Raw genomic sequence first — 26,624 nt, 5'->3', positions numbered from 1 at the left:
AAGCGGCACAGCTGAGTATGTTGAAACTATAAGTATGGGGTGTGTGGAGGGGAGTGACAGAATACCCCCTTCAGGAGGAAATGGAAAGTCATTCCCCTGCATATTCAAATACTTATGTATTAAAAGCACCGGTGCTAATTAGTGCTGCTAATTGAGTTTGGAAAGTTAAAGGACTCTATCTGCAGACTGCAAGCAGCGTAACTTCTAATATGAGAGAGGAAATGTGCTAAATTACAGTGAAGAAGCAGGCGAGCCTGATGAGTCGCCTTAATTGTCTCTTGTTTCAATTTGTCTCCAGGCGGTGGGGGTAAATGGCTCAGGCACTACTCAAGAGTCAGAAAATACAGGTTGCACATTGCACGGAGTGACAATTTCACTAATTTGCTCACTTGAGATTCTTTACACTGAATAAAAACCACAACATGGACGTTCCTTACACATTGGGAAAGAACATACATTTGTGGGATGAGCAGCCGAGCTGAATCTTCTCCGGCGATGCAAAATGGCTTCTATTTGTGATGAAGTCTGAAAATACTAAACATTGTGTTTATACTGTATATTTTGGGAAAAACATTCAAATACATAAATCTAGCTCGACTCATTACTCTCCTTCCAGAAACAGTACTGCAAAAAGTATGTGTGCTATTTTTTCTTTTTTTCCTTGACTCCTCGTCTGTTGAGTGTAGTTTGACAGCAGTGATTCATCAACCCTCAGGTAACTGCTTGTAGGAAGTTTAAAGAAAATATTTCCTCTAGTTTGGTGCAGCAGATTTATTATCTACGACTCTTTTGTGTCATTTCAGAACAAAATTGTCCCCAAACTGATACTACAATATATAATCTTATAGACATTGTAAAATCTAATAAGTATTCATTCTGTAATATTATGGTTTCATTTTTTGAGTACCCATTACTACTGTTCACCTGACATTAGTTATTTCTTCATTATACGCCCGTACATAGGATGTTGCAGAAACACAATTTGTACCACTCAGATCATTTCTAATTCTGTGTCGGATTTGTTAATGAATATTTATTTTATATTTTCCACAGTCCAGTGAAGCAGATTGAACAATCCAAACAAAGTTACTTCAGTATACCTATGATGTCATCAAACTGGCATTTCAAGGGTTAAGAAAGTGGTTCTGTCTCAATATTTAGTTTTGATCAGGACTGAAATCAATGAAACGATTTGATCCCAAAAATGATCCATTCTCTTTTCATGGTTGTTTTTCCAAAAGGGAACATTTTTGTTCTAGATGACTTATGAACGTGGTTTTTATTTTTCCAAGTGTTTCTTAGATCTTTTTTTTTTCGGGACACATTTGGAATAATATTCCAAAAAATTGTCAAGAGAGAGACCAGATGAAAGAAAGAAAGAAAAAAAACTGCGTTGTCACATGACATTTAAGTGGGGAAAGAACAATCCGTGACTGAAGACGCGTGTCCAAAGCCTTCCCTTCTCCAGGTATAAGTCATCCTTCTGCTTCCAACAATAGAACCGCCTGTCCCGACCAGTCATGGAAAAGACATGCGGTCACATGATGGACAGGGCCGTGTTAAGTGTGTGTTTAAGTTTCCGGGGGGGGTTGAACTTGTCTTTGTCTGGATGTAGAAGAATAAGACGGGCACTTGCTTCAGGGGATATAGAGGAGGTAAGAGTCGAGCATGGCCGTGAACTCAGGTTGCATGATAGCAAACTCACTTTGGCGTTCGGGGTACACTTGCATTTGGTCATTTTAATACAAATCCGTTTTTTAAATGAAAAAAAACAACAAACTGCTAACTTCTGCCTGTACCAAGCTTTTATAGCCTCTCCAGAATTCGATGATGGCCTCAATCCTTATGGAATATGACCTGAGCGCTGAAGAAAGTGCTAAGCCGGCCCCTGAAACTGTCATGTTGGTAACATGCTTTGGGATTTCGGTTAATGCTGCCTAATGCCCAAACCAGCACCCGCAGCATTCCTGCCACTGTCAGACTGTGTGTTATTCCACCCGTTTCAGCCAGACGGCGACTGACCGCATTCATTAAAGCAAATACACATTTAATACCCCGACCATGTCAGCCCTCATACGCCGTGAATTCCTTCTTGAGTTTCCAGTCGCTTGCTCTCCTCCGACCAGATGGTATTCTTTTATTCCCGCTCTCCTATCTTCTTTTTCTCCACGTCTGTTTCTTCTCCTTTTCGTTTTCTCTCTCTTTCTGAGGCCTTCGCGGTCGCCACGGCGTTTCGAACCGGAGAGCACATGTAACAGACCTTTCGGCGCAAGCGCGAATTGGGAGCGGTAACCACATATGGAGGAAGGTGTAAATGTGACATGCAAAGATTGAACGTGCAGCTGGAACTTGGAAAGAAAAAAAACGGCGCTGCGGCCAGGCGAGAGCCGGGGGGATGTGGAGCTAATTTTGTTTTGTCATCCATTCAACATATATATGTGTGTATAATAAATCTCTTTTATTACAAAAGAAAGAAAAAAAGGCCTGGAATAAACTTGTCTCCAGGATGAGGAATATGTTTAAAAGGTACGGCTGTATGAGTGTCGCCCAAACCGGCAGCTGACCAAACTGTGAGCACAAAAATAGCCCGTCTGAATATGGCTCATTGATTTACTGTGGAGTGCGGGACAAAGTGAGCCAAGCTGATTGTCTGGAGGAGCCGCTTCACACCTGTTCAAAAGCTCCCCGCTATTATTCTTAAAAATAGACCCTCGCCACCCTCCTTCCCGACGTCCAGCCCCTCTGACACTGGCTTTTATGATCGTGTGATTTATATGCCTGTTGAAAAACAACGCGGTGTACAATCTGACACACACACACACACACACACACACACACACACACACACACACACACACACACACACACACACACACACACACACACACACACACGTCAGCTTAAAGCAACTGTTTCATCTGTAAATGAAGACAGATCTCACGCCGTCTGTTTACTATTTGTTCATTCGTGTGTCTTGCGCTTCAACCTTATTTGTTGCTCTTGCGAGGCAAATATTTGAGTTTCGCTCTCCGCAGGTTCTCCCGCTCGAATCCTGTGATTAAAGCAGCCCCAACAAACAAATGGGATTCTAAAAATACCATTTAATATATACTTACCGATATTATTTTCCTTTTTTTTTTTTCTTTTTTTTTTTATGGTGAGAATGATCACAAATGTGAATTGCAGAGAGGAAGATGTGTCATGTATTCCAAAATCACCAACATTAACTTACCATAATTCACACGGTAATGTTTAAATAATGTGAAATTCACAGTTTAAAGGTAGGTTATGTGAGGGTAACAACTCCAGGGGTGACGGTTTGATCCGAACATATATTCACGATCGCTTGTTTGAAAAGCGACGGATGAAAATTAGGAAAGCAGCGTTTGGAAAGTTGTGATCCCATTGTGTGGTTCAAGCTCTGAAGGACTCCCTCCACCGTTCGCCGGAATGTGTCCTGATTGCGTCTGGACCCTTCCTGCTGGGTGAAACGCCCACTTCTGTCGAGCGCCAACACACAATTTTGCAATGGCTTCTCCGATGAAAACGTAAACCCGAGCCCACCCTGACCCCCGTCCTCTCAACATCGACTCCGAGACGGCGTTTGAGTCCAAAGTGCTTATTGAAGGGGGGGGGGGGGGGAATAAAACAGGAAGGCGAGCGCGGACATCGGACTAAATCGCACTTCTTAGGACGGACATTTCTGCAGGAGCACCACTTCAAAGCCTTCTGAGTACCTGAAAAATCACTTGCGAGCGTACGTATCAAAGCCTGTTCGATGTGCGCGGCTTCAGATACATCGGCGTGTCCCTGCAGGACCCCGCGCAGCCGTCCTGGTCGTCCCTGAGCTTTTCAGATTCCAGTCGGCTGCCTGCAGCCTCGATCGCTGCCAAGAGGAAATGGCTGAGGATTAGGCCTGGAGCTGTTCAGAGCCCTGGGCCCTCTGCCTGCAGTGCCCGTGGTGGAATCATTTCAGATTCTGCAATTCTTCCAATCTCCCAGCGTGCATCCAAATACTTTGTTTTTGGTAGGTTTTGTTTGTACAATTGATAAAAGCCCCCAGAAGGAAAAGAAGAGAGGCGCCACTCATCCGTCCGATCTCAAGGGCTTGTAAAAACATTACAATCGCTAAGATAAAGTATCAAGAGGATAAACTATCACAGCGAGAGAAGGATTAAGATAGTAAAATACACGAGTTGGTGCTTTTGGCGTTTCATGTCATTTCAAGAGAAAATATCCTCAACGAGGATATTCATTTTGCTGTGCTGTGTGCTGAGCTGAGGAGGTGATTTCTGATGTTCCGCTGTGTGATGCAGATCATTGTGTTCCAAGATGGCTGACGAAGAAGTAGTCGAGGAGATGCAGTGAGTATTTCCTGCCATCTCTCTGAAAACAAAAAAAAAATAAACCAGGTGAGCTGATAATCACTTCAAAACTTCTTTTCCTTCTTTTCAGGGAGGAAGGTGAGTTAAAAAAATAAAATAAAATAAAAAATTCTGTTTTCACCACGAGCTTCGATTTCTCGATGTATCTGACCTGAATATGTCTGTTCAGAGGCAGAGGAGCAGCCAGGAGAAGGTAAAACTTCTGCATGGCTTCACGTGGTGTGTGTGTGGAGTCTGTGTGTGTGTGTGTGTGTGTGGAGTGTGTGTGTCTCGTCTCCTGTCAGCGATGAAGAAGACATCGCGAGCTCGTTCAGGATGTTAGCATTTCATTTGTGGACACCCGTCAGTCAGATCACATCAGCTTCAACTGTCGGCTTTTATTGGAATTTTTCGCTCACATTCTCAGAGCCGTGGCGGTTTGTAATGTTCGCTGACGGGAAGTTAGACTTTCTGAGGACGACGCTGATCCTTTTTCAATCAAGTCTGACTGGAATGGTTCACCACACCGAGAGAATTAAAGTTAGAAGTTATTAAAATAGAAGATATATGCTGCTTTTTGCTTTTAAAAAGATAATTGAATATTCTCAGGCTCAATAAAGTCACATCTTATTTTAGATACAGGTTAAACATAAGTAGGCCTCAATCATTCATCCACAGTCATTAATAGTAGATAGTAACTATAATTTTTTTTATTCACATTCGTAATGAACGTTAGAATGAAGTCACTATTACAAGCCGTTTCACCATTAGAATATGACACATACACCCACCTGACACCTCATGAGTTAATGACTCATCTTTAATCTTGCTTGCCGACAACGCAAGTTCACCGGCACGTTGCTGACCCAGTTTTAGGTTTTGAACTTTGAGATGAATCAGTTTTAGAAAACTCAATGTTCTGCAGGGTTTTCCCTCACTGGATCATGAACCAACGCCGTCGTCATGAATCATTTTCCACTGTTATAATGGAATATGCAGGATTTCTCTTTCAGTGGAGCGTCATAAATAATGGGTTGTATTTGTATTGATGTATCTAGACTTGAGATTCCGGGCGTTTTTTTTCCCCCCGCAGCGGATCAAAACAAAGTCATATTGATGGGCAGCGCAATTACCAAACATAACTTGTCTTTTTAGTCGAGGCGACGCCACTTTGATTCCTGACTCGTTACGAAGCGCTCACAGGCTCGGTCTGTGATCCAGGATCATTCCCTGTTTTGGGGCTTTGTTCAGTATGAATGTCAAACACCTGCAGTGTATTTCAGTGGATCCCGAGAGACAATCTACGACAGAGCTCAGAATGGGACCAAATCCGAACCGCGAGCGGTTTGCCGCCGTCTCATTGATCCGCTAATCCATTTTTTGTTCACTCAGTCATGGAGACTCTGAAAGAGAAAGTGTTTGTATGATTTGTTTTTCGTCTGTAAATAAAACCTTTTCTCTCTCTCTCTCTCTCTCTCTCTCTTTCTTTTTCCTCACACCCTCATTGCCAGGCAGTTTGTGTGTATATTCCTGTTTTCTTCACTTGTTTTTCACCAACAAACTGTTTAAATTCTTCATGTGTTCTTTTGATACAGAAGAAGTTGCTCCAGAAGTTGAAGGTAATAAATGACTTATTTCATATTGCGTGTGTTCATGTGCAGGATCGAGTATTAATCCCAGAATAAGAAATCTCGCAAAAAAAAAAAAAGAAAGTATTTTCATGCAAAGACACAGTTGACAGTTGGTTTCAAACATTCAGATCTTCCACATCTGATATCTTTTGTTTCATGTTTATCCGTCAGCTCAGATGTTTACCGATTCGTTATTGCATCGTTTTTTATCTATTCACTATCCTGACGATGACGTGATCTAATTATCATATCCTTGTTATTTGTAACCACCTCAGAGGCCCCTGCATCCACAGCTGAAGGTAAGCTCTTCTTTTCTTGAACATCTGTCTGATGTCAGAGGTCTGCAACCCACATCTCGGACCCCCATGTGGCCCTTTATCCACTCTGTTTCATGAAATGATAAACATAAAATCAATAAATAAGACAGTGACGAGCAGCTTAAACTGCAACAACTGCTGGAAAAAGTAAAGAAATTGGTTGAAATTGGTAATAAACTGTCAAAATAATCAAAACAACTCGTGGTTCAATCACGTTTGAAGAAATTCTGTTGACTTAGTGCTGCCCCCAGTGGGTGTACAGTGTAAAGATATAAAGCGGTATCGACAGTCACCACAATATTATTTGAAATAGTTGCATTTATTCCTAAATAATTAGCCTTAAAATGACTCAAATTGTTTGGTTTTCTAAATAAAAAGGCTGCTAACATTTATTTTTTTTTATTTTTTTTTAAAGGCAAACAGCTAGAATTGCTAAAACGAATGAAATTTGTAAAATAATTGGTGAACGTGAAGGTTAAGAGTGTTGCAAAAAATAATGCTCCATATAAATCTTTATGGGCTGTGTTATTTCTGTTTTAAAAGTTAAAGATGTTTTGCTGCTCCAGACAAATCTCATTTATTGAAAAGGTGCAAGAAAAAAGGGGCCTTTAAAAAATTGCAGACCTCTGCTCTAAATCTTCACGCTGTCATGTACCGATGACCTGCTTTCTGTTTCATGCTCTGATCCGCTGCGTCGTCTTCCCACAGAGCCTGAAGCGGAGGGTACTGTAACTTTCATCCTCTAAAATCTGCATGCGCAGTCTGGCCAAACCCTGCCATGTTCGAGTCGCAGCGACAAGTCATCATCGCTGAGCTATTTGTCAGGAAAAGTAATCACGAGCCCCCGATCTTTGCGATTTTGTGTTGGAGATTAATCATTTTCACGGTGCAGATATCTTGCAATCTCCGTCGCCGCCTCCCCGAATATTTATTCTGGTAACAATTTAGTAAAGGAATTGCCTCCTCTGTCTGAAGGTAAACAGGCATTTGATGATTTGAAACCTTCCGTTTGCTTTTACAGAAACAGTTTCGCCTTTCTGTGTCTTTTTGATGCATTTTTTACACAAATGTATTCAACTGAGTGGAATGGGGAATAATCTAATCGTGCTCTCATTGTTTTCTCTCCACCTCAGAGCCTCCGGCCTCCACAGCTGAAGGTGAGGCCGTTTTATTATTTAACATATGACTGAATAATTCTCTTAGGGGGTTCCCATCATCGTGTCTCTTATTTTACTGGATGTCTGTCTCTTTTTACTCTTCTAAAGAGCCTTCAGAAGAGCCTGCAGAAGACGGTATATTATATTCTATACATTCAAGTTTTTCCCCCACAGATCTGACTTTCTTATGAAAATCTGAACAAACCAGATTTGCAGACATTGTATGTGGTCCAACACATTGGATAAATATCCAATATTTTACAATGCGGCCTCAGTCTGAACGATCATATCACATTTCATCAAACTTTTATGTAATTAAAACGTGACAACGTCACAATTTCTGCACAGGAGGACACATAGAACTGACATGGCCGCCATATTGGATGAGGACCCACTTTGCTTCCAGTGTAAAGGAGGCCTTTACATATTTATGCATACTTTACATAGTCACAGATAAAGTAACCTGAATTTTCAACTCATCTTCATGTGGTTTTGTTTGTTCCACATCGGTTTTGTACATTAATAATGTGGCTTTCCATCTTGTAGACAAGAACGATACTGCTTATATCAATTATTCAACTACACAACACAACACTACTTCCAGCAGTGCAACATGATGTCTTATTCCGCCCGCGTGGGTTACTTCAGGGACGTCGACTTGACCATGATGGTGGTTATATTTAGAGAATATTTTTACAAAAGAACAAAAAAAATAACCTGCAGTGTTGCCTGAGGCGCCGCTGATCTCTCTGCTGCCCTCTACTGTTCACTTCTTGCTCTCAGTTTTCTGTCACGTCCTCTGCTCTTTAACTCTAAGAACAGCAGTAAATATTATTTCAACCTTCTTCAGACCCCATTAGACTACCTTCTGTGTATGTTTGATGCCTTTCTAACGTTTCTATGACATGGAACAAAAGTATATTATATTACGACATATATAAAGTCTTGGAAAAGTTGGTGCTAATTCTCCATTTCGTTCTCCTGCAGAGTCTCAAGTTGCAGATGAAGGTACTGTGAGTCTTTTTATTTGTTTGTTTTGTTTTGCTCCATGTGATAACCACGGCACAAATGAAAAGGCTCCTCAGCACAAACTCAAAACAAAGACAGTGTGGTATTTGAGAAACAGCTTTAAAGCGACTATAAAGAAATCCCTTCAATACTGGCAGCGGCAGATCTCAACATGCTGTTCCACAATCTGTCCTCAGCTCACTTTAAAGCCACTGCACTGGACATCCTGCAGGAGATGACTGCAGGCAGTGCCAGACAGTCTTTTATAGCAAAAATGATCACATCCACCCTCGCTGTACATTTGTCAGTGTGTGGTCAGTGTGTTTGTAGAGCTGACTTTTCACTTGTGAGAGAGATTGAGCTGAATCCTTTCCCATATTTAAAAAAGAAAAAAGAAAAAAAAGAAGGAGATGAATGAGAATGGAAATTGTTTTAAAGGTAAACATAAATCTGAATTAACTGAGCCTGTTCTCCTTTCATTACGACAGATGACTCCAAGCCCAAACCAAAGTAAGTATTTCATCATCTCAGCTCCGATCGCTTCACGTTACCCCACCATGTTGTCCAGTTAATATTGTTAGTATTATAAACCCAGACTTATCGTATTGCAGGGCGTTCGCTCCAGCTATGACTGTGCCAAAGCTACCTGAAGGAGACAAGGTCGACTTCGATGTGAGTGATGAAGGAAGTCGTTTTTAATTCTCATTTTCATCAGAGTCAATTCTTTTGAATTCTTCAATAATATTGAATTATCTCAAACAGACCAAAATAACATGCATGCACGTCAGTCACTAAACTCACACAACGACGCAGTGTGCACATCGTGGACATATCAGATTTAAGAAAAGCAATAATACTTTTTCAAATAACTAACCCTCTTTACTAAAGCACATATGAAGGTGATTGTCTGGTACTTGTGCACCGTTTGGGGACGTAATGTCTGCCAGTGGCGGAGGCGGATTGAAACGAGGCGTTGATGAAGGTGTGTGACCCGCAGGACATCAGCAGGAAGCGTCACGACAAGGACCTGTCTGAGCTGCACTCAATAATCGAGGCCCACTTCATCCAGAGGAAGAAGGACGAGGAGGAGCTCATCGCTCTCGTTAACAGGATTGTAAGTCTTCCAGGAGAGCGGGCCGGATCACTGGAGCGATGATCCGCCCTGCAAACAATTGGACTATGTTGATGTGTGTGTGTGTGTGTGTGTGTGTGTGTGTGTGTGTGTGTGTGTGTGTGTGTGTGTGTGTGTGTGTGTGTGTGTGTGTGTGTGTGTGTGTGTGTGTGTGTGTGTGTGTGTGTGTGTGTGTGTGTGTGTGTGTGTGTGTGTGTGTGATTAGGAGAAGCGTCGTACTGAGAGGGCCGAACAGCACAGGATCCGAGCTGAGCTGGAGAAGGAGAGGCAGGCTCGTCTTGCTGTGAGTTCCCTCTCCACCTCTTTCGGAAAGCGTTCCTGTGCACAAACACAATCAGGTTGACAAACTCCAAATCAATAACAAAAACCTTTTTTTTTACCTTCACCCCTTTCCATCTTTCGTATTTCATTTTTTTTTTCCTACAGCCTTCGAGGCGGCTGGACGTGTAAATATGTTTTCCTATTGTTTCATGCGGCCTCAAGCGAAAATCTGTCTCGCATTAATTGTGAATAACTTAACAGTGTTTCCATTTCGAGGTTTGTTTTTTTTTTTTTCTTTTATATTCACCTGTGGCCAAATTATTTATGCGAGTATGAAAATGTTTTTTTTTTTGTTCTCACATTAGATCTGCCCTCGGTCACAATAACCCTAAACCCAAACAATAACCGGACTTTGCAGTTTTAGTTTTGGTTGAAATCTGTTCCGATCAATCTGTTCCACAGGACGAGAAGGAGAGGAAGGAGATGGAAGAGGCGCGGAAGAGGCACGACGACGACGCCAAGAAGAAGAAGGCCCTGACGAACATGACTCAGCAGTACTGCGGCATCCAGCAGAGGGTGAGTCATCCAGCGATCCCCCGTTACGAACGGTCAAGTGTGAGTCCCCCCTTCATCACCTGTCCCCCCTTACAGCAAGACGGAAAGAGGGGGGCGAAGAAGCAGACGGAGAGGGAGAAGAAGAAGAAGATCCTGGCGGAGAGGAAGAAACCTCTCAACATCGAGCATCTCAACGAGGAGAAAATGAAGTGAGGAGGCTGAGGGGCACTTTCTTAAAACGGAAACTTGCAAGTTTCTGTTTGACACTGTGGTGGATTTTATTTATTTTTTTTGTCTCGACAGGGAGAAGACCAATGAGCTGTGGCAGTGGCTCTTCACGCTGGAGGCCGAGAAGTTTGACTTCACCGAGAGACTGAAGAGACAGAAATATGATGTAAGTGCAAAAAAAAAGAACGATATCTACTTAGGATATAATTTGAGAACATTTTAGTTTCACGAAAAATGGTTTTAGTCTTGCTTTTTAACATGAAAGGAAATAAAATAATAGTTATCATAGTAACTTTTCTGAGTTCTCAAAATGTGTCCACATTGTTTAAATACTACTTTCAGGTGAACCAACTGAACCAAGTATATCTAACAAAATCCTCTGAAAAGTGCAGAACACACCAATAATTATATTTTATTTCACAAAATATTCTTTTTTCTTAAATCTCTAAATTGGATAAAATTCCCATTTGGTGAAAAAAATAAATCCAATTGATTCATCCAGCATTTAATATACAGCAAAAAAAAAAAAAAGAAAAGTTATTTTCAGCTTTTCTTTCCCCCACATTATCATCAATTATAGTTGAGATACTTATGCAATAAAAAAAAAAACATAGCTCTTAGGAAGTCTTCTATTATTGTAACTGTGTGTTTTAATAAAATACTCAATTGTACCCATCAGATTCATATTTCATCTGTTGAGGAGAAATTATGCTAAAAGTGGATTTAAAAAAAAAAAAAAAAGATTTCTCTCAAGCTTCATCGATTTTCTTTTGCACGTCACACAAAATGTCTCTCTATTCGCCACTTCTATTAAAGATAATTTAGTTCAAGGTTCATATCATGAAGGAAATGTCCTCCCTGCCTCAAACAGCATCGTCCTGGACCGGAATATTCCACATAAACTGGTTTATGTACTGAGACTTTACCGGGCCAAATGTCAATAATCAACTTTACAACCTGCTCACGCTTACAGATCAATATACTCCAAAGCCGAATCAGTGAGCAGCAGAAGTTGTGAGTAAAAAAAAGAGGAGTGTTGTGTAGTTTTTCTCATCTGTCTGTGTCGGAGTCCGAGGGTCTCAAACCGGGTCTCGGGCGGCGGGACCCCGAAGCCGGAGTGTGAACAGGTGGTGTGTGTGTCACTGCGGAAAAACTCGCATGTTGGTGCTTTAATCCAGAAGTTCAGGAGTTCAGGCCCGGTGGGTCCACAGTAAGTCTGAGGTTTTTATTGTTTAGTTTAAAAGAGGAAAAGAAAAGACATGAAACACTTTGAGGGATTATTTGCTTTGTTTGGGTTTAATGAGAGCTTCACTAACTCTTTCCTGTGACTTCAGATAAGCGAGAATTTGTCCTTAAAATGCCAGACAACTCACGAGTTTGACGACTTCATTGAACCAAAACGGACAAATATGCATTTAAAATGTCTTCCACATACAAAATTTTAAAATTCCTGAACTTTCCTTGGAATCAAATGTACGAACTCAAATGACTAGGATTGGTTCCGCAGTCAACAAAATGTATTTTGCAGAGAAACCCGAGGAAACGATTTCACATCTGTGGAGAAACAAGAGCAGAAATCTGAAGCACCAGATAGACGAGAGTCTCACTGTTTGACTGTCTGGAGAGACAATAAGCACAAAACTTTTTAAAGTAGTTCGTCCCCGTCTGACTCAGCCTGGATTTACTTCAAAAAATGCCTAATTTGCCATGAGAACTCAGAATCCGGCAGATTGTGACACACAAGTTAAAGGTGTCGAGACGCTTGTGTTAAAAACGTGTGACTCACTGGTGAATCTCGTCGATGATTTGGACTCTTTGTACTGATGAAATCTGGGGATGATTTATTTTTTTTAGATACTATACGTGATGCCAAAATATCAATTCCCTCAAGCTATAGATGAAGACCGAAAGCGCCTTCTCGTCTGTGAAACTATCTGGAGGTCTATTTTTTCCATCTCTCTGCTGAGGTCTTTGGGACCATCAGGTCCGCTCTGCCGGCGGCCGGCGGCCGACTGATCTGATGGATTTCTCTGGGCTTAGCCAGACCTCCATGTTTGTCCCCCACAGATCAATCTGCTCCAGACTCGTATTCAGGCCAACCAGAGGTAAGTGGGAACTCCACCCGAGGTTTCCCCGAGGAATCTCAGGTGTCGTTCCGCTTGACTTTTGGTCTCAATTTAAATAAAGAGCCTTTGGGGAAGTCGGGACACTTTTCTGACAAAAGTGCAAATTCTGTTATTTAAAAAAAAACAGAACAACATTCGGTTGTTTTCTTTGGCTTCCTTTATGTTAAAAACCTTTACAGATTTGATCCCCCGCCTGCACAGTGTTTCCAGAACTTCCTCGAAGGCCTTTTAAAGTCACATGATTCTGCTCCATATCAAGTGGGAACATGTGATCAGGCTTCGCTGAGTGAGTGGCGAGGACAGATTAACAGAAGAAACTGTTCCTCCTCCTGGCTGTAAACAAGTAAAAAAAAAAATATATGTATAAATATTTTTTTTTAACCTGTTTTGAAAAGCCATGAAAAATATCCACGTGTTTTTTTTTTTTTAATTTTACATCTTATGTAATTTATTTATATTTTGTCCTTCACATTTTCCATCAAGACTCCCTAAAAGAGGTTTAATGAGCACAAAATAACACATTTATTTCTCAAAACGTATTCCTTAACGTCCAACAGTATCAACCTGCAATTAGTAATCTCTTTATTCTTCCCACAATATCTAATTGAAGCCCCTCAATGACTTAACAAGCTGCCCCTCTTGTCTGGTCAGAACAATGACAGCAAATGACAGGTAAATAAAGACAAAGCGTTTTAAAGAGTGGCTCCACGTGTCCCGCTCAAACAAAAGCCCAGATGCTTGGAAATTTTAGAAAAAGAAGGAAGAAAAAAAAAAAACAGCATCTTGTGGGTTTTTGTGAAAATTTAAGACGGAAAGAAAAGACGCGTCTGTGTGGGAGCAGCTGGTAAGTATTTGTAGTCTGCTTGTCAAGCGTGTGGGAGATATTTGTGAAGACTTCACAGTTTATGGGCAAAGGTGCAGGAGAGAGAGAAAACAAAAAAAAAAACAGCATCAAAAGGTAGGGCCGCTTCCGAGAGTACGAGCATCATCTGTGTCCACTGAAACTGTGTGCGCTAACAGCATGACGTTCTGGTGTTTGACCTTTAATCCCTCCATCGTTTCCCTTAAAGCATGAAGGAGACACGTGAATAATCCCGTCACACGCAGTCTATAAGATTTTTATTCTCCATTTCCTCCCGATGCAAACGTCTTCAGTGAAAACGGGCCCGACACGCTTTGTTCCCTGAAATCCTCACGCTGCTGAACATTTCTCCACAGCGCCAAAGGAAGAGGCAAGGCCAAAGGCCGGATGAGATAGACGGACGCGTCGCCGGCGGCTCTCCGAGGAGACGCGTGAACCCAAGCGGCGGCTCCGAATCGAACCCCGCGAACAATAAACACACTTTTATGCTCACTCGTGTGCTTTTTCTCAGGAATCGCCATCTCTCGCCTCCATTCTCTCTCACACAAACCAATCCAAAACCGATCACGTGGCGATAAAAGACCTCTATTTATTCTTTCTCACGGGAACCATACACATAATCACAGTGCACCATGTACTTCACGTGTAGGCAGCGATATGTAAACTGAAACCACTCGCCGATATAGTGCTCATGACATTAGCCACAGATTTAAATAACATTTCAATAAATAATGGGAACGCTATACAGGTACAGTGTGGTGACGATAGTGCAAAACAAAAGCAAAAAAAAAAAATCTAAGTTTTCTTGACGGTGAGAAAAGATCCGAATGAAGGGCTGAATGATGGCCGTTCGCCGCCTTTAAATAAAGTTTTCTAAATTCTTCGGTTCCACAAAAGTCCGTTTCCATCCCTGGTTGACAACGGCTACAGCCTCTTCCTCACAGATTCCTAAAATCAACCCATTCAGTGCATGTTGATGAACTCTAAATGTACTTTTTTTTTTTTTTTTTTACCCCTCCAAGTAACTGGTAAACCACGATGATATCTAACTGTACACTGGGGCTTTTGATGGTTTAGACTCCCAGAGTCAGACGCGATGAGAGCGGGGAGCGTCGGCCCTTCGGTTCCTTTTCATCACCACAGATGCGTTTCCCTGATCTCAGCGATCACCTGGCTGGCTTTCTGCAACGCCTGAATTAAAACAACAAGAGGAAAGAAAATAGATAAATGCACAGGCGCAATGAATAGGCGGATTGAAAGAAAAGTCTGAGTACACCAAGGAGGAGGAGGAGTGCACGCTGGGAGCTCGTTACCTGGAGCATGTCGGCAGCCTCCTTGCGCCGCTGGGCCATATCCTCCGACTCAGTCAGCAGATCGTTGAGGAGGCCGGATTTATACAGCTGGCCGACGAGCTCGCTCTGGAGGCTGTCTTTCACATGGTTGACCAGGAAGTGCATCACCGCCTTTGGCACGCTGCGGCGGGAGAGGAAGAGGAAGAAAGGGGAAGCCGAGTAAACAGATGGCCGAGAGCACGGCGGCGAGGTGGCGGGCGGCGGGCTGACCTTGTGCTCGTCGGAGCCGCTTAAGTAGGAGATAAATATGAGGCGTTTAACACTCTCTGCGGGGGGGGGGGGGGGGGGGCTCGCACATGTTTAAGGACGTTTTAGAGGAGAAAGTCTGTCGTGTTAACAAAAACTCGATTAGGCGTCGCGTGTCAGGTGCATCACATGAGGTGAAAATTAAAGAAAACATCAAAGATGCACAACAAGGTTTGTTCCAAATGTGTCCCGTTTCCCCAAGGACACTTGAAATTTATGCAATTTGACCAAAACAGTCAAAGAACAGGCGACTTTTTGGGGATAATGCTTCTCTTTTCATGGCAGAGGGTCGCAACGATCCCCAGTTTGGATCGGAGCCGGAGGACTCTCTGTGAGGAGTCATGCATGTTCCCTCGGAATTATTTTCAAAAGATTGATGTTCCTCTGGGAACAATAAATGATGCATTTGTTAAGTGAATGAACCTAAACTGAGAAGAATGTGACTGAACAACGTCTCCACACCACAGAGAAGAAATTCACAAGTTGGGCTTCATCTTCACATGTATTGTGATTTTAATCAACAGGTTGTAAGATTTGGCCTGAATTAGTCAAGATTTGAGGTAAAACCAAATCAGACACTTTTACTGCCTCCATCTTAAAACAAATCTCTGAATCTAATTTAGGAGGGAAGGAGGGGAAAGTACAGTTACAGTGAAGGGATGAAAGCAGCTGAAAATAACGTGAAGCTCCAGAACGGTTAAGAGGGATTTGGTTTCATTACGCTTGTTGAAAGCCAAGACTATTAATCATCAACATGGTTATAACATGTGTTTCTATTAATAAAATAATTCAGTTTCTGTCATCACTGTGCATCTATTAGGTTAGGATTCCATTTTTTTTTTTTTCTTTTAGATTGAAGCATTTTGGAGTTCAGACCAAAGATGAAAAACAATACGTCTTCATCATCGGTGGTGTGAGTCCTGCTGCTGTTGTGTTCGGCTGTATGGCCGCCAATCAACCTTGTTGGTATTTTGCTTGCGGCGACCGCTCTTGGATTGTCCTGTGAAGAGGAGGAACACTGACCTACCTGTCTTGGATGTTCTTACGAACAATGAGAAAGTACGACTTGATGAGGCGCTCGATGACCTCACAGTCCCGCTGCTCACGTGAAGACAGTTTTCTGGCAACCGGCACAGGCTGCAAGGAAAAAGGGAAGAGGAGAAAGTCAGTCCAAGTCTGAGGGGAAAAATAAAAAAAATATTTTACTATCATTTTCATCAACGAGGTTATGCAGATAATAGTCCGGTGTTCGGTTACCACGTCGAGCAGGTTGACCACGCCTTTAAGAGGACTTCCAGGTCCGGAGCCTGGAGTGTCCTCTCCTTTCTTCAGCATGCCCCTCCAGTTCCCGGTGCCGTCCTGCTCCCCGGGGGCTCCCGCCGCTGGGGCCTGCAAACGGGACAACATTCCAGGTCACTGCTGCTCTCCTGCACGCCTTCTCACCGAGGGTTCACCGCGGGGCTGGCGGGGGGGGGGGGGGGGGGGGGAAGCCTGATAACATGGAGTCACTCATGTGCAACTGCAAACAAGTCAAACTCAGGAAGGTGTGGAAGGAAAAAGGACACGAGGGGCTGAACTCTGCACGCGACTGCTGCCTTGCCAACACCTCGGGATGTTTAACTTTATGTTGAATCTTACACTGGCATGCCGACATGTTGCCGTCTTGCCTGAGAATCCAGCATGCACATGCCAATTAGCATTAAATATAATGTTACCAGCAGCTTACAGCAGCTAAAAAAAGACATTTTGTCATGCCTTTCTGTATTTCATATCAAAATGTCAGCATGTGATCACTGGCATGAGCACATAAATTTCCTTGCACGGTTATTAAACCATGAAACGGGGGATACTGGTGTCAAATTACACGTCATGTATAGCGTATGCCTGCAAGCTCAGCTGTTAAAAACTTAGGTAAACTTTACCGATTGTCAGAAAGTGGGCTTTCTAGAGGAGTCAAGGGGGCAGATATTAAGAGACGAAGTCTGCGCGTCGTCTTCTCTGATCCCTAAAGCTCAGCCGCTGCCACGGTGGGAAAAACAAAGGGGAATCGATCGACGGCGCACAGGAGTCGGCAAACCTTTAGCGCACAATTCAGACAGTCTTAGAAGAAGACATCCGTCAGGATGAGAGGTTGAGGAAGGGAAGAGGAGGAGGAAAGATGGTTGGAAGGACAAACTTTGGGTAAAACAGACAGTTGTTAGTGCAAGTCCACACAGGCTGAAGGAGAGCGACACGAGAGCATAGCTTCAGCAGAGATCAGAGTGCATGCCAGCAGCCCATGCTCATCCATCCATCCATCCATCCATCCATCCATGCTCCACAGCCAGCGGGCTGCCGATGTGCCCACCTTGGCACCGTCCATGTCTACTCCAGACGTAGGGAACTCGCCAGGAGCCAGAGTTGGGCCAGCCGGGCCTTTGCCAATGGACTAGCAGGAATATGAGAGAAGGAATGAGGCGAGGAAGAAGATCGGGGTGGAAAAATAAAATTTTTTAAAAAAAAAACACAGAGAAGAAATGCGGGGAGACAGAAGAGAAAGAGGCTGGCAGCTGAAAGTTGAGAGGGGGAGAGGAGACGTCCCGAGAGCGAGAGAGGAGATGTGGGATAAAATTCCTGGACGGAAACTATCCGAAGCATTTGGTTCCTGCTCCGACGGCGCTGAGTGATCGTCGCTGCACAAGTTCTCTTTACACTCGGGACGCTGCAACCACATATGAGGCTTCGCACAGCTTATAAAACACAGTTATCTCTCTCTCTCTTTTTATTTTTTTACCTTTTCCCTGGGCACCGAGGCAGGCAGCTCTCGCATCCTGTTTCTCCGTTGCTCCTAAAAACACAAAACCACATTACTTTTTGAAAAAACGTCCCAGGAAAATATGAAGCTGGAAATGATCGATCAATTGGACGGAATCAAACCAATAGAAAAGGTTTCTGTCGATCCGAAAAATGAAACAAAATAAAACAAAAAGTCACGGTGATCAAGACAATGTTGAAATCATACAAAGCTGATTGCTTGCAAATAATGACAGATGGAAAACAGATTAAATAAACTCATTTTCACGTATCCCTCTTCTTTTAAATGTATAATTATATGCACGAGTAAATCTAAACCAACATAATTATAGCTAAACACATTTTATAAAACATCAAACAATAATTTTTTCCCCCCTCATGTTTTTATGCTTACAGGTTCTATTAACTATGATTTCATAACGTGTGCGGGTTGAATTCTTGTTACTTTTCTATCGATTAACCTGAGAATTACAAATAAATGTAAATCAAGCAAACCATAAATAAAACATTAACTATCTTGTTGATTGAAAATAAATAAATATACCGTATCAAATTTCAAAGCATAGAGCTGGATGAAGGATTTTTCTCAATTATAAAAATGGAATAGCCAAAATTCCCAAGGAGATCAAGGACAAAATGTTGCTTTAAATCAAAGAGTTTGAAATTAGATTTTTCTAAAATAGTTTGTAGGACTCTTAATTTTAGCATCAATTTCCTCACTAATTATTAAAACCCTTTTATTAGACTGCTCAGTCAAATGTTCAAAACATGTAATTTGCAGAAGAAAATAACAGACTGAACTCAGGTCTTCTATTATATTAATGTGCGGGATCAATGCTGCAGACAAGAAAATATGAATAGTTGAGCGTTAATCGTTCTGTCATTTATTTATTTAGAAACTTAAAGGTGCCGTGCATTTTTCATATTTGGATTGTGATAGTTAATACGTATGGCCTCTAGGTAAATAGATTAATATTCATGTATTTTAACCTTTTTTAAAGTTTCATGACTTTTGAACTTAAATTAGTAAGAATGAAACACAAAAACTCGAAGCAAATGTAAATCTATGGAAATACGTTTTGTGTCATAATATTTTTCATTAGTAGCAACAGATAAAACATTGATGATTCACAGAAATATCTCGAAGGCAAAAAAACAACCAAAAAACACATTCCTTCATTCTTATTGGTAAAGAAGTGATTACAAGCATTATTCATAGAGTGCAAACCTCTATGTTGTTATTCATGACACCGCAGGCGTCAGCAAAGTCCGGATGCTTTGTGTTGATGTAGGCCAGCTCGATCGCAACCAAGTTGTGAACCTGCGGTGTGAAACGGGGACACGCTCAGAGATCGATGGCCGAGTCACCTCAAGGCGGGACGCGAATACAAACGTGCCAATGGGAATCAGCAGGTACCATCTCATTCGTGATGGGCAGCCTCTTCCTCAGGAGGGAGGTGACGACTTCCACGATGGCCTCGTGCAGTTTGGGGAACCTCTGCAGCTCCTGTGGAGGCAAACGACGTGAGTACGGACGCACGGGTGGAGCAGGAGAGGCGAGTGGGCGGAGGCGGCGGCGGCGGCGTGTTGGCGACCTGCGTGCTGTAGTTGCTGCAGTGCTGGATGATCCTCTGCATCTCCTCGTGGACGAGCTCCACGCAGCGCAGGCTGGGCTCCTCCAGCCGTTTCACCTGCTTCTTCACCAGCAGCTCGAACGAAACCTCGGGCACAAAGAGGGACGGACGGGGGCCCTAATGCACGGGGGAGGGGTGGGTGGGCGGGTGGGTTAGCGGTGACCCGGCGCAGCCTGGTGCAAGGTGAGCAAACAAAGAGTCTGCGCAGGGACGGAGGAGTCACGTCTTTGCAACAGATGACTGAATTAAGGCGTCGGGGGAGACGTCCCGTGACGCAGCCGCACTCACCGTGGCGTTCCGTATCGCGGTGAGGATATCGATGGTGCTCAGGCCTCCCAGAGGATCCACAGACTCCAGCGTTCTGCCAAAAGTCTCGTGGAATATGTAACAAATTCTGGCTCCACCACACCTGAAAAACAGCAGCGGGGGGATATTAGCTGTGATGTGAACCCTGTGGCCTCTGCTCCTGTCAGCTCTTCCCTCACGGAGGAGGCGTGCGTGCCTCAACTTCCAAGTCGGATCATACTAAATGATGAAACCAGTGCAGGGCGTTCTACTCTTTCTGGATCAACAGCATCACCATGTGGCGGAGCCGGGGAAATTGGGGGGGGCCCCCCTGCTACTCACAGCTCGGCCGTCTCGATGTACTTGGCCGTGCCCTCGATGGTGTTGCAGTACTCTGTGGCGAACTTGGTGATGAGCTGGAGCAAGGTGGCGCTCTGATCCTCCACGGGCTCGCCGTAGCTGCTGAGCAGCGACTGGTACTGAGCCGCCAGCACGTTGATCCGTGTCTTCAGCTCGGGCAGACAGTCCCGGATGTGATGCATCAGTAGCCTGACATTATGACAGAGAAAAGGGCAGAGCAGGTGGCTTTTCAGTGACAAACAACGCCGCTTTCTCTGATGGCTGGTATTAACGGCAAGGCTTCACATTCGGCATTCACGCGCCTCGTCACATCTCCGCACGACGCACTCGAGCTGGCGTGCGGACGAAAACTCGGGGAACATTGACAATGAAAGCACTCTGCGCACACCGACGGCCTGCGGATCCATTCAGGTAATTATCCTCCATTTTCTGCAGGAAAATGGCAAACGCTAAACACTCAGCTACATCCTCACACCCCTCTGATTACAGTCCTCATCCTGTTCTACCTGCCACTCAAACGGACCAAACACCGACGCTCTTTATACTCGTCTATTTTTAATAAGTTCGTTTAACGTTCGTTTCCTTCTCCGTCTGCACCCCCCTGCTGTGAACAAACCGGCTGCTGTCGCAGTGATACCACCATCTTTGGACGGTTTAATATGAAAGACTTTTAAGTTGCACGGTGAGGCGGAGGGTAACACACTTCAGGAACGTTTCCTGCAGTTTCACAAAAGGACGAAAACACGTAGAAGAAGCTTTTGTCTTTTAAATTGGTAAATATTTGGTTCACAGGTTGAAATCAGCACTCTTGATCACAACCGCTGACTGTCATAAACTTGCTCCCTTAATTTCTGGGTGTCAGCGTAGCAGCATTTACTTTGACGAAGGAGTTCATGTCTTTTATTTTGTAAATTTTCACACTTGTAATGTCATCCTGTGGGATGATTGGACCCCAATTTCTTCCTGTTGTCGTCCAGGGGCCGTACGTTTGACACGCATGACAAAAACATTGAGCCGTGTGTGGAACGAATGAGGGACCTCGGTGAGATTATCCTGCTTTGTAACGGCTGAGTAACAATGTTCGTGTCAGAATTTTTGACCTTCAGCATTCAGGCTGCCCGACAGTTCAACTCCAGCCCCGTCAGAGACCAGAGTTTAGTTTTGTTTTCTCACCGCGCTCAGAACAAAAGCTCAATTACTTAAATGAAGCCGGTGAAACACTCCGAGCGGAACCGGTGTGTGCTCTCCTACGTGTTTACTTTTCAAAAGACAAATTAGACCAAGATAAATTGGTTCTATTGAGCAAAGCGCTGATGCTTCTACGTCTTGATATGACATTGGAGGGACTGCAAGTGGCTGTTGGACTGTGTTTGCTTTCTATTTTGGAATAATCAAAATATAATGCAATACAATATAATAATTCATTTATAAAATGGCAAAAATCTGCTTTGGTCTGGTCAGGATGTGTCTACTGAAAATACTGAAAAGTAAAAAAAAAACAAAAAACAATAGACTATAAACTATATATCTTGGACACCCACCATAAAGGGCAAGGAGACCTAACTCAAAGACTTTGTAAAATCCCACCTGACTTTGAGAATGGCTGATTTGTGATGTACGCGATACAGTAAAACCTTGATTGACCCAGTTAAGTGTCGTCTTCTTTTATCCTCAAAAAAAAACGCGTGCCCATACTAACCTTAACTCGTACCGAGTGTTGCATCCTAATCCCTCCTAATTTCATCACACATCAATTATTCAATAAAATTGGAGAAACCACCTCCTCGCGCACCACAGATATGTTCGTCTGTAAGCACAACTCTGCCCGAGGGGACGTAAGATCTAACCGACGCGCATCATCCGACACTGGCCCAGAATCTCTGCCGCCGTGACGACCTGATGAGATCAAACTTTGAAATGCTTGACTAAGAGGTGAAACGAGGTCTCGAGTACGAAGTGTGCATGCTGAGCAGCGCCGCGTCTGCATCTGTCAGGGAGCCGTCACAATAAAAGCAGCAATAATGATGGTAATTTCCCTCCTGGGAGCCGTTTATCAAGGTGATGTCGTTACCTGTTCAGAGTTTTGGCCAAGTATTTGGTTCCGTTTCTGGTGGCGAGCGACGGGTACTTCTTCTGCAGGAAGGCGTGCTCGTCCCGGATCGCGTCGGCCACCGACTTCTTATTATTGATGTCCAACTGACTCCTGAATATTGGAAAGATAGAGACGCAAAGACGTAAAGTAACGATGATGGATGTGCAGAAAAGTGACCTGCATCATAACAGATGCGCCTTAACAGAGGGCGATACGTTATTTTTCTTTCTCTATCATCATTAAGAATTGATGGCTCTCCTCCGTTACGGCCCTTTTATCTCATGTCCTCTCCACCACGAGCAGCAAATCACGTCAGAGTATATTAAACACTGTTTGTGAGACCTGTTGACGACTCCAATGAGGCCCAGTTTGACCGGGATGACTCTGCCCATCAGGACGTCCATGGCGTCGGTACCGGCGTCCATCAGGTCCAGTTTGGTCACCACCGCCAGCGTCCTCCTCCCTGAGCAATCACAGTCATGAAGACAACAAAAAAAGAAAAGAAAGAAAGGTCAGTATTAAAAAATAATCTGCTGCTAAGAGGATCACTTGTCGATAAAACTAAATGTGTCTCTCCACAACTTTAACAGACCGTCTTCCTACCATCGGGGTCGACTTCCCGGGCCACTTTGAGGGCCTCCGAGGTCGCCATGTCCGTGTTCGCCGCCGTGACAGCCAGGATGATGCAGTTGGGGTTGGAGATGTGCTTCAGGATGAGATCTTTTATCTGCACCTCGATGTCCTTGGGCTGATCGCCGACGGGCACCTGAAAGGCCGCGGCGTCCAATTAGACACGGAGACATTGGTACGTGTCAGACGGATTCATTACTGGCTAAGGCGAGAGGATTTCTCAAATTAACACATGTTCAACCAGAGGGGATGAACTAATGAGGCTGGAATGAAAGCCGGCGTGCACTCAGGCTCTGACAGCACGCGGTTTAGAAACATCAAGACGGGGAAATTAAATCCCACTACAGAAGAGCACCACCAGCCGGGAGATTAACACCGGTGGCCAGGTGGGCCTGCTGGATTTTTATTTTATTTTTTTTTAATTTAGCTTTCTTTAATGAAAACTTGTATCTCTCAAGACAGGAAATGTTGAAAATAACATTTCCCCGGGGGGGGGGGGGAATGATCAAAGCATTTTGTCTTGGGGAAGCAGGAAGTGCGGCGAGTGTTACCTTGGTGATTCCTGGCAGATCGACCAGCGTGAGGTTGACAACGTGAGGGGAGAATATCTTCAGATGAATGGGTTCATCGCTGATTCCCTGCAGAGAGACGAGGGAAAAGAGAAATTGCCTCCTGTGTGTTTTGCAGCTTTGCACCACTTTACAGAACACTTTAAAAAAAACAAAAAACGATAACAGACACTCAGTTCAGAAGATAAAAGTCACTTTTATCAATTCAAATCTTTCCCAATGATTCTGACATTAGATAGTTGCTGACTGAATATCTAAGGATTATGAGAAGAAAGCAGCAATTTAATTAGTGGGTTCCCTACAGGTCCCTTTCAAACCAGAGACATGCTTGTTGTCCTACCTGGCGACTCAAACGTGCCCCTAGATGTGTATATATGCATGTGTGTTTCGTTGTGTTAGTCGTGTGATGGATGAGCGACGCGTCCAGCGTTTACACTCCCTTTCAATCAACGTCAGCTCGGATTAGCTCCAACTCTGAGACCCGTGTCTGGATGAAGTGTTCGCAGAAGACGGATGGACGAAGAAGCTGAGGTCTGATGTCGGTCACGATGACAAAGTCGATGTGAGGAGAGTTTTCGCTGGACGCCTGCTTTTTACGCTGCACCGCAAGAAACCCGCTCACAGTCGTCCTGGAGGTTTGAAAACTTCCTCAAAGCTCAGACTTTCAGAGGGAGAATTACAAAAGTGGCATCAGGGAGATCACCCACGTTCTGAAAGCATCCCAAATCCCTTCTTCATATGAAAGAGAAGGAACTAATTAGAGGCTCCGCCTTGAATTTACGTGAACTTCACACTGCAGCCGTAGGTGCTTTTTCAGCATTAACACTTTAACAGAGCGAGAAAGCTCATAGGCAACTACAAATCTGACTTCAGACGTGTAAATAAGTCTTACTGAAGTCCACAGAATCAAAGAGTTTGTGGAGAGAGAGGCCACGACTTTTAACTTGTTTTTCTTCAGTTATGATGAACCTATAGCATGACCACAAAGAGTTATTATTGGCACCATTTTGATCAATAATTCCAAGTGACTAAAGTTTAAGCACAAATAAAAGTTTGAAACTGCAAGCTGAAGTGGCATCAGTCCAGCAAACCCCCCGAACACAAACTTTGAGTAAGAGCTACATTTACACGGAGTTCGAAGCCCTTCAGGAGCCACTGACCTTAAACCACAAGCTTTGAAAAAAAAAAAATGTTGGTGTGGTGTTCCACTGTGGACTCAAATTTGATAATCAAACAAGCGCTGCTGTGAAATCCACTTGGCTCAGCTCAAGGCGATTTTCAACGTCAAGCCTGAACTCGTTGCGGTTTCTGTCGTCTGTGGTCCGTTTGGTTTGCATCGTGTGTGTTAGTCACTAATCTTCGTTTTCCCTGCAGCAGCATCGATTTGCTTCACAAGTGTTCGAGATCAAATACCTACTTGTCCTAGGTTAGGCAGAGTTCCTGGTTTGGGTCCATTCGGGTCTTACCTTATTATTACCGGATATTCGCTCGGTTTCATTTTCAATTTCTTGTCTGATTTCGCCAAAATCTGTGTAGATCTGCAAAAACAAAGTAAGACAGTGCATCACGAGGTGAGCAGCTTCAATAACACACCCTTAAGAATGAAATAAAAAATATCACCGTATTCTTGGTGTGTAGAAATTTCCCCCATTCTTCACCTTCCCTTCCTGCAGAACCACAGTAGAACATTGCACATCTGAGTTCTAACCTGGCAGTCTCAAAGCACGCAAACACAAGCGCTGACTAGTGCAACTTGAAAGAAACTACTTGGCGCGGGAGGCTAAGGGGAGCACATTAAACACGAGGATTGATGCCTGACCACTGGTGGGTTGAATAAAAGCAGCTGGAGTCAGAGGACGAAGGGGATGTGGGCAACAATAGAAGAAACTACGCCAGCTTAGTAAATATGAAGACACCTGAACAGTGCTCCTTTGTGAAGCACAGTGCTTTTTCACACCGTCTGCATGTGGGTAGAAAGACAGTGACAGATGCTTAAAACTGCTGTTTGGATACTGAGGACGAACACGGATGATGTCCCGTCCATGTGCATGTGTCATGTGGTTATTAAGGGTAGAGAAATAAGTCCAAACAGTGGCATCTTCCTGGATAACCTTGCAGTGGGGCACTGCTGCCAGCAGACCTACCGCTGTCATCATTCTTCCTTGCGTCTGCAGGATCTACGTGGACCAGCTGGAGGATGAGAGGTCGCCTGGTTACAATGCCAGTCCCACGAGGAAGCAGGTCCCGGCCTACCAGGCTCTCCAGCACTGAGCTCTTTCCACTGCTCTGCAGACACAAATACAAAGAGTTTTTAGAGGCATAAAGTCTGGTCCCCTTCTGACTTCACACACCAGCAACACTTGGATCAGAGTCATCTAATCTAATTGCACCTGTCTTCCTCAAACACCGACCTGGTTTGGGCCTAGAGGGGCTTGTGTGTGCCTGAGGTTCTTGATATAGCACTAATTGAAGGAGATCAAAATAGATTTCGTTGCCACTGCCAGTGCAGACTGTGCAAACGAGACCTGCTGCAGTCAGATTTTAGCAGAGCTCCTTGACTCTGTGTAACCTCCACCACACGTTGTGCCTTTCATTAACACTCTGATTCTTGTTAACACGTGTGTTCCATTAAAGCAAGGTTATCCAGCTAGCCTGACAGCCGCTATGTTGTAATACAAACTCCACACAACCAGAACATTGATTTACCTGAGTCCCCACCACTGCAATCTGCGGCAGCTGGATGATGTCCGCTCCCACCGTGTTGAACACATCCTGGAGCTTGTTTATTACAGGGATGAGAGCCTCCATGCTCGCGGCCTACGAATTAAACTGCTTAAAAAATAGCCTTTTTTCGCGATGGAGCCAAAGTCATTCAATGTCCCTCTCCGACACCACCATTGCAACAACACCCACTCGACGGCACCGAGCTTTTGTGCCTTTCTGGGAGTTGTAGTTCTTCACTGAGCAGCAGCGACAGCTGAAGCATGAACCTCCATACAAAAGACTACAAAAGAATTTCCCC

General features: G+C 43.8%; 2 protein-coding genes across 10 annotated transcripts; one reads left to right on the top strand and one right to left on the bottom strand.

Annotated features, from left to right (window-relative positions):
* Nucleotides 1-1,585: 1,585 nt before the first annotated feature.
* On the top strand, nt 1,586-14,132 carry LOC308127482 (troponin T, fast skeletal muscle isoforms-like). Of its 8 annotated transcripts, none has more exons than XM_080492556.1 (17): nt 1,586-1,655; nt 4,317-4,368; nt 4,555-4,578; nt 5,960-5,983; nt 6,271-6,294; nt 7,446-7,469; nt 7,578-7,604; nt 8,457-8,477; nt 8,966-8,987; nt 9,089-9,149; nt 9,475-9,591; nt 9,815-9,892; nt 10,333-10,446; nt 10,522-10,634; nt 10,729-10,819; nt 12,721-12,758; nt 13,998-14,132. In XM_080492556.1, the coding sequence occupies exons 10-17, from the start codon at nt 9,105-9,107 to the stop codon at nt 14,035-14,037; spliced, it is 636 nt and encodes a 211-aa protein (XP_080348682.1). In that variant the 5' UTR covers nt 1,586-1,655; nt 4,317-4,368; nt 4,555-4,578; nt 5,960-5,983; nt 6,271-6,294; nt 7,446-7,469; nt 7,578-7,604; nt 8,457-8,477; nt 8,966-8,987; nt 9,089-9,104; the 3' UTR covers nt 14,038-14,132. The 8 variants fall into 8 exon arrangements, with proteins under 8 accessions (XP_080348682.1, XP_080348678.1, XP_080348684.1 ...); XM_080492552.1 differs by lacking the exon at nt 12,721-12,758 and adding an exon at nt 11,627-11,667 and having other exon boundaries at nt 1,598-1,655; XM_080492555.1 differs by lacking the exon at nt 1,586-1,655 and adding an exon at nt 3,514-3,757.
* Nucleotides 13,284-26,536, bottom strand: LOC308127480 (dynamin-1-like protein). Of its 2 annotated transcripts, XM_080492548.1 has the most exons (19): nt 26,309-26,536; nt 25,747-25,888; nt 25,223-25,269; nt 25,069-25,140; nt 23,585-23,671; nt 23,007-23,169; nt 22,746-22,866; nt 22,383-22,514; nt 20,294-20,500; nt 19,955-20,075; nt 19,628-19,783; nt 19,450-19,539; nt 19,261-19,353; nt 18,013-18,066; nt 17,587-17,667; nt 16,497-16,628; nt 16,267-16,376; nt 14,955-15,114; nt 13,284-14,832 (listed from the first exon to the last, which is right to left on the bottom strand). In XM_080492548.1, exons 1-19 carry the CDS (start codon nt 26,408-26,410, stop codon nt 14,776-14,778), a joined length of 2,127 nt encoding a protein of 708 aa, XP_080348674.1. In that variant the 5' UTR covers nt 26,411-26,536; the 3' UTR covers nt 13,284-14,775. The 2 variants fall into 2 exon arrangements, with proteins under 2 accessions (XP_080348674.1, XP_080348675.1); XM_080492549.1 differs by lacking the exon at nt 17,587-17,667 and having other exon boundaries at nt 13,878-14,832; nt 26,309-26,523.
* Between the last annotated feature and the right edge of the window lie 88 nt (nt 26,537-26,624).

Source organism: Lipophrys pholis, assembly GCF_963383615.2.
Source record: "Lipophrys pholis genome assembly, chromosome: 22".
Taxonomy (NCBI): Eukaryota; Metazoa; Chordata; class Actinopteri; order Blenniiformes; family Blenniidae; genus Lipophrys; species Lipophrys pholis.
This window is presented reverse-complemented; position numbering and strand designations above follow the sequence as displayed.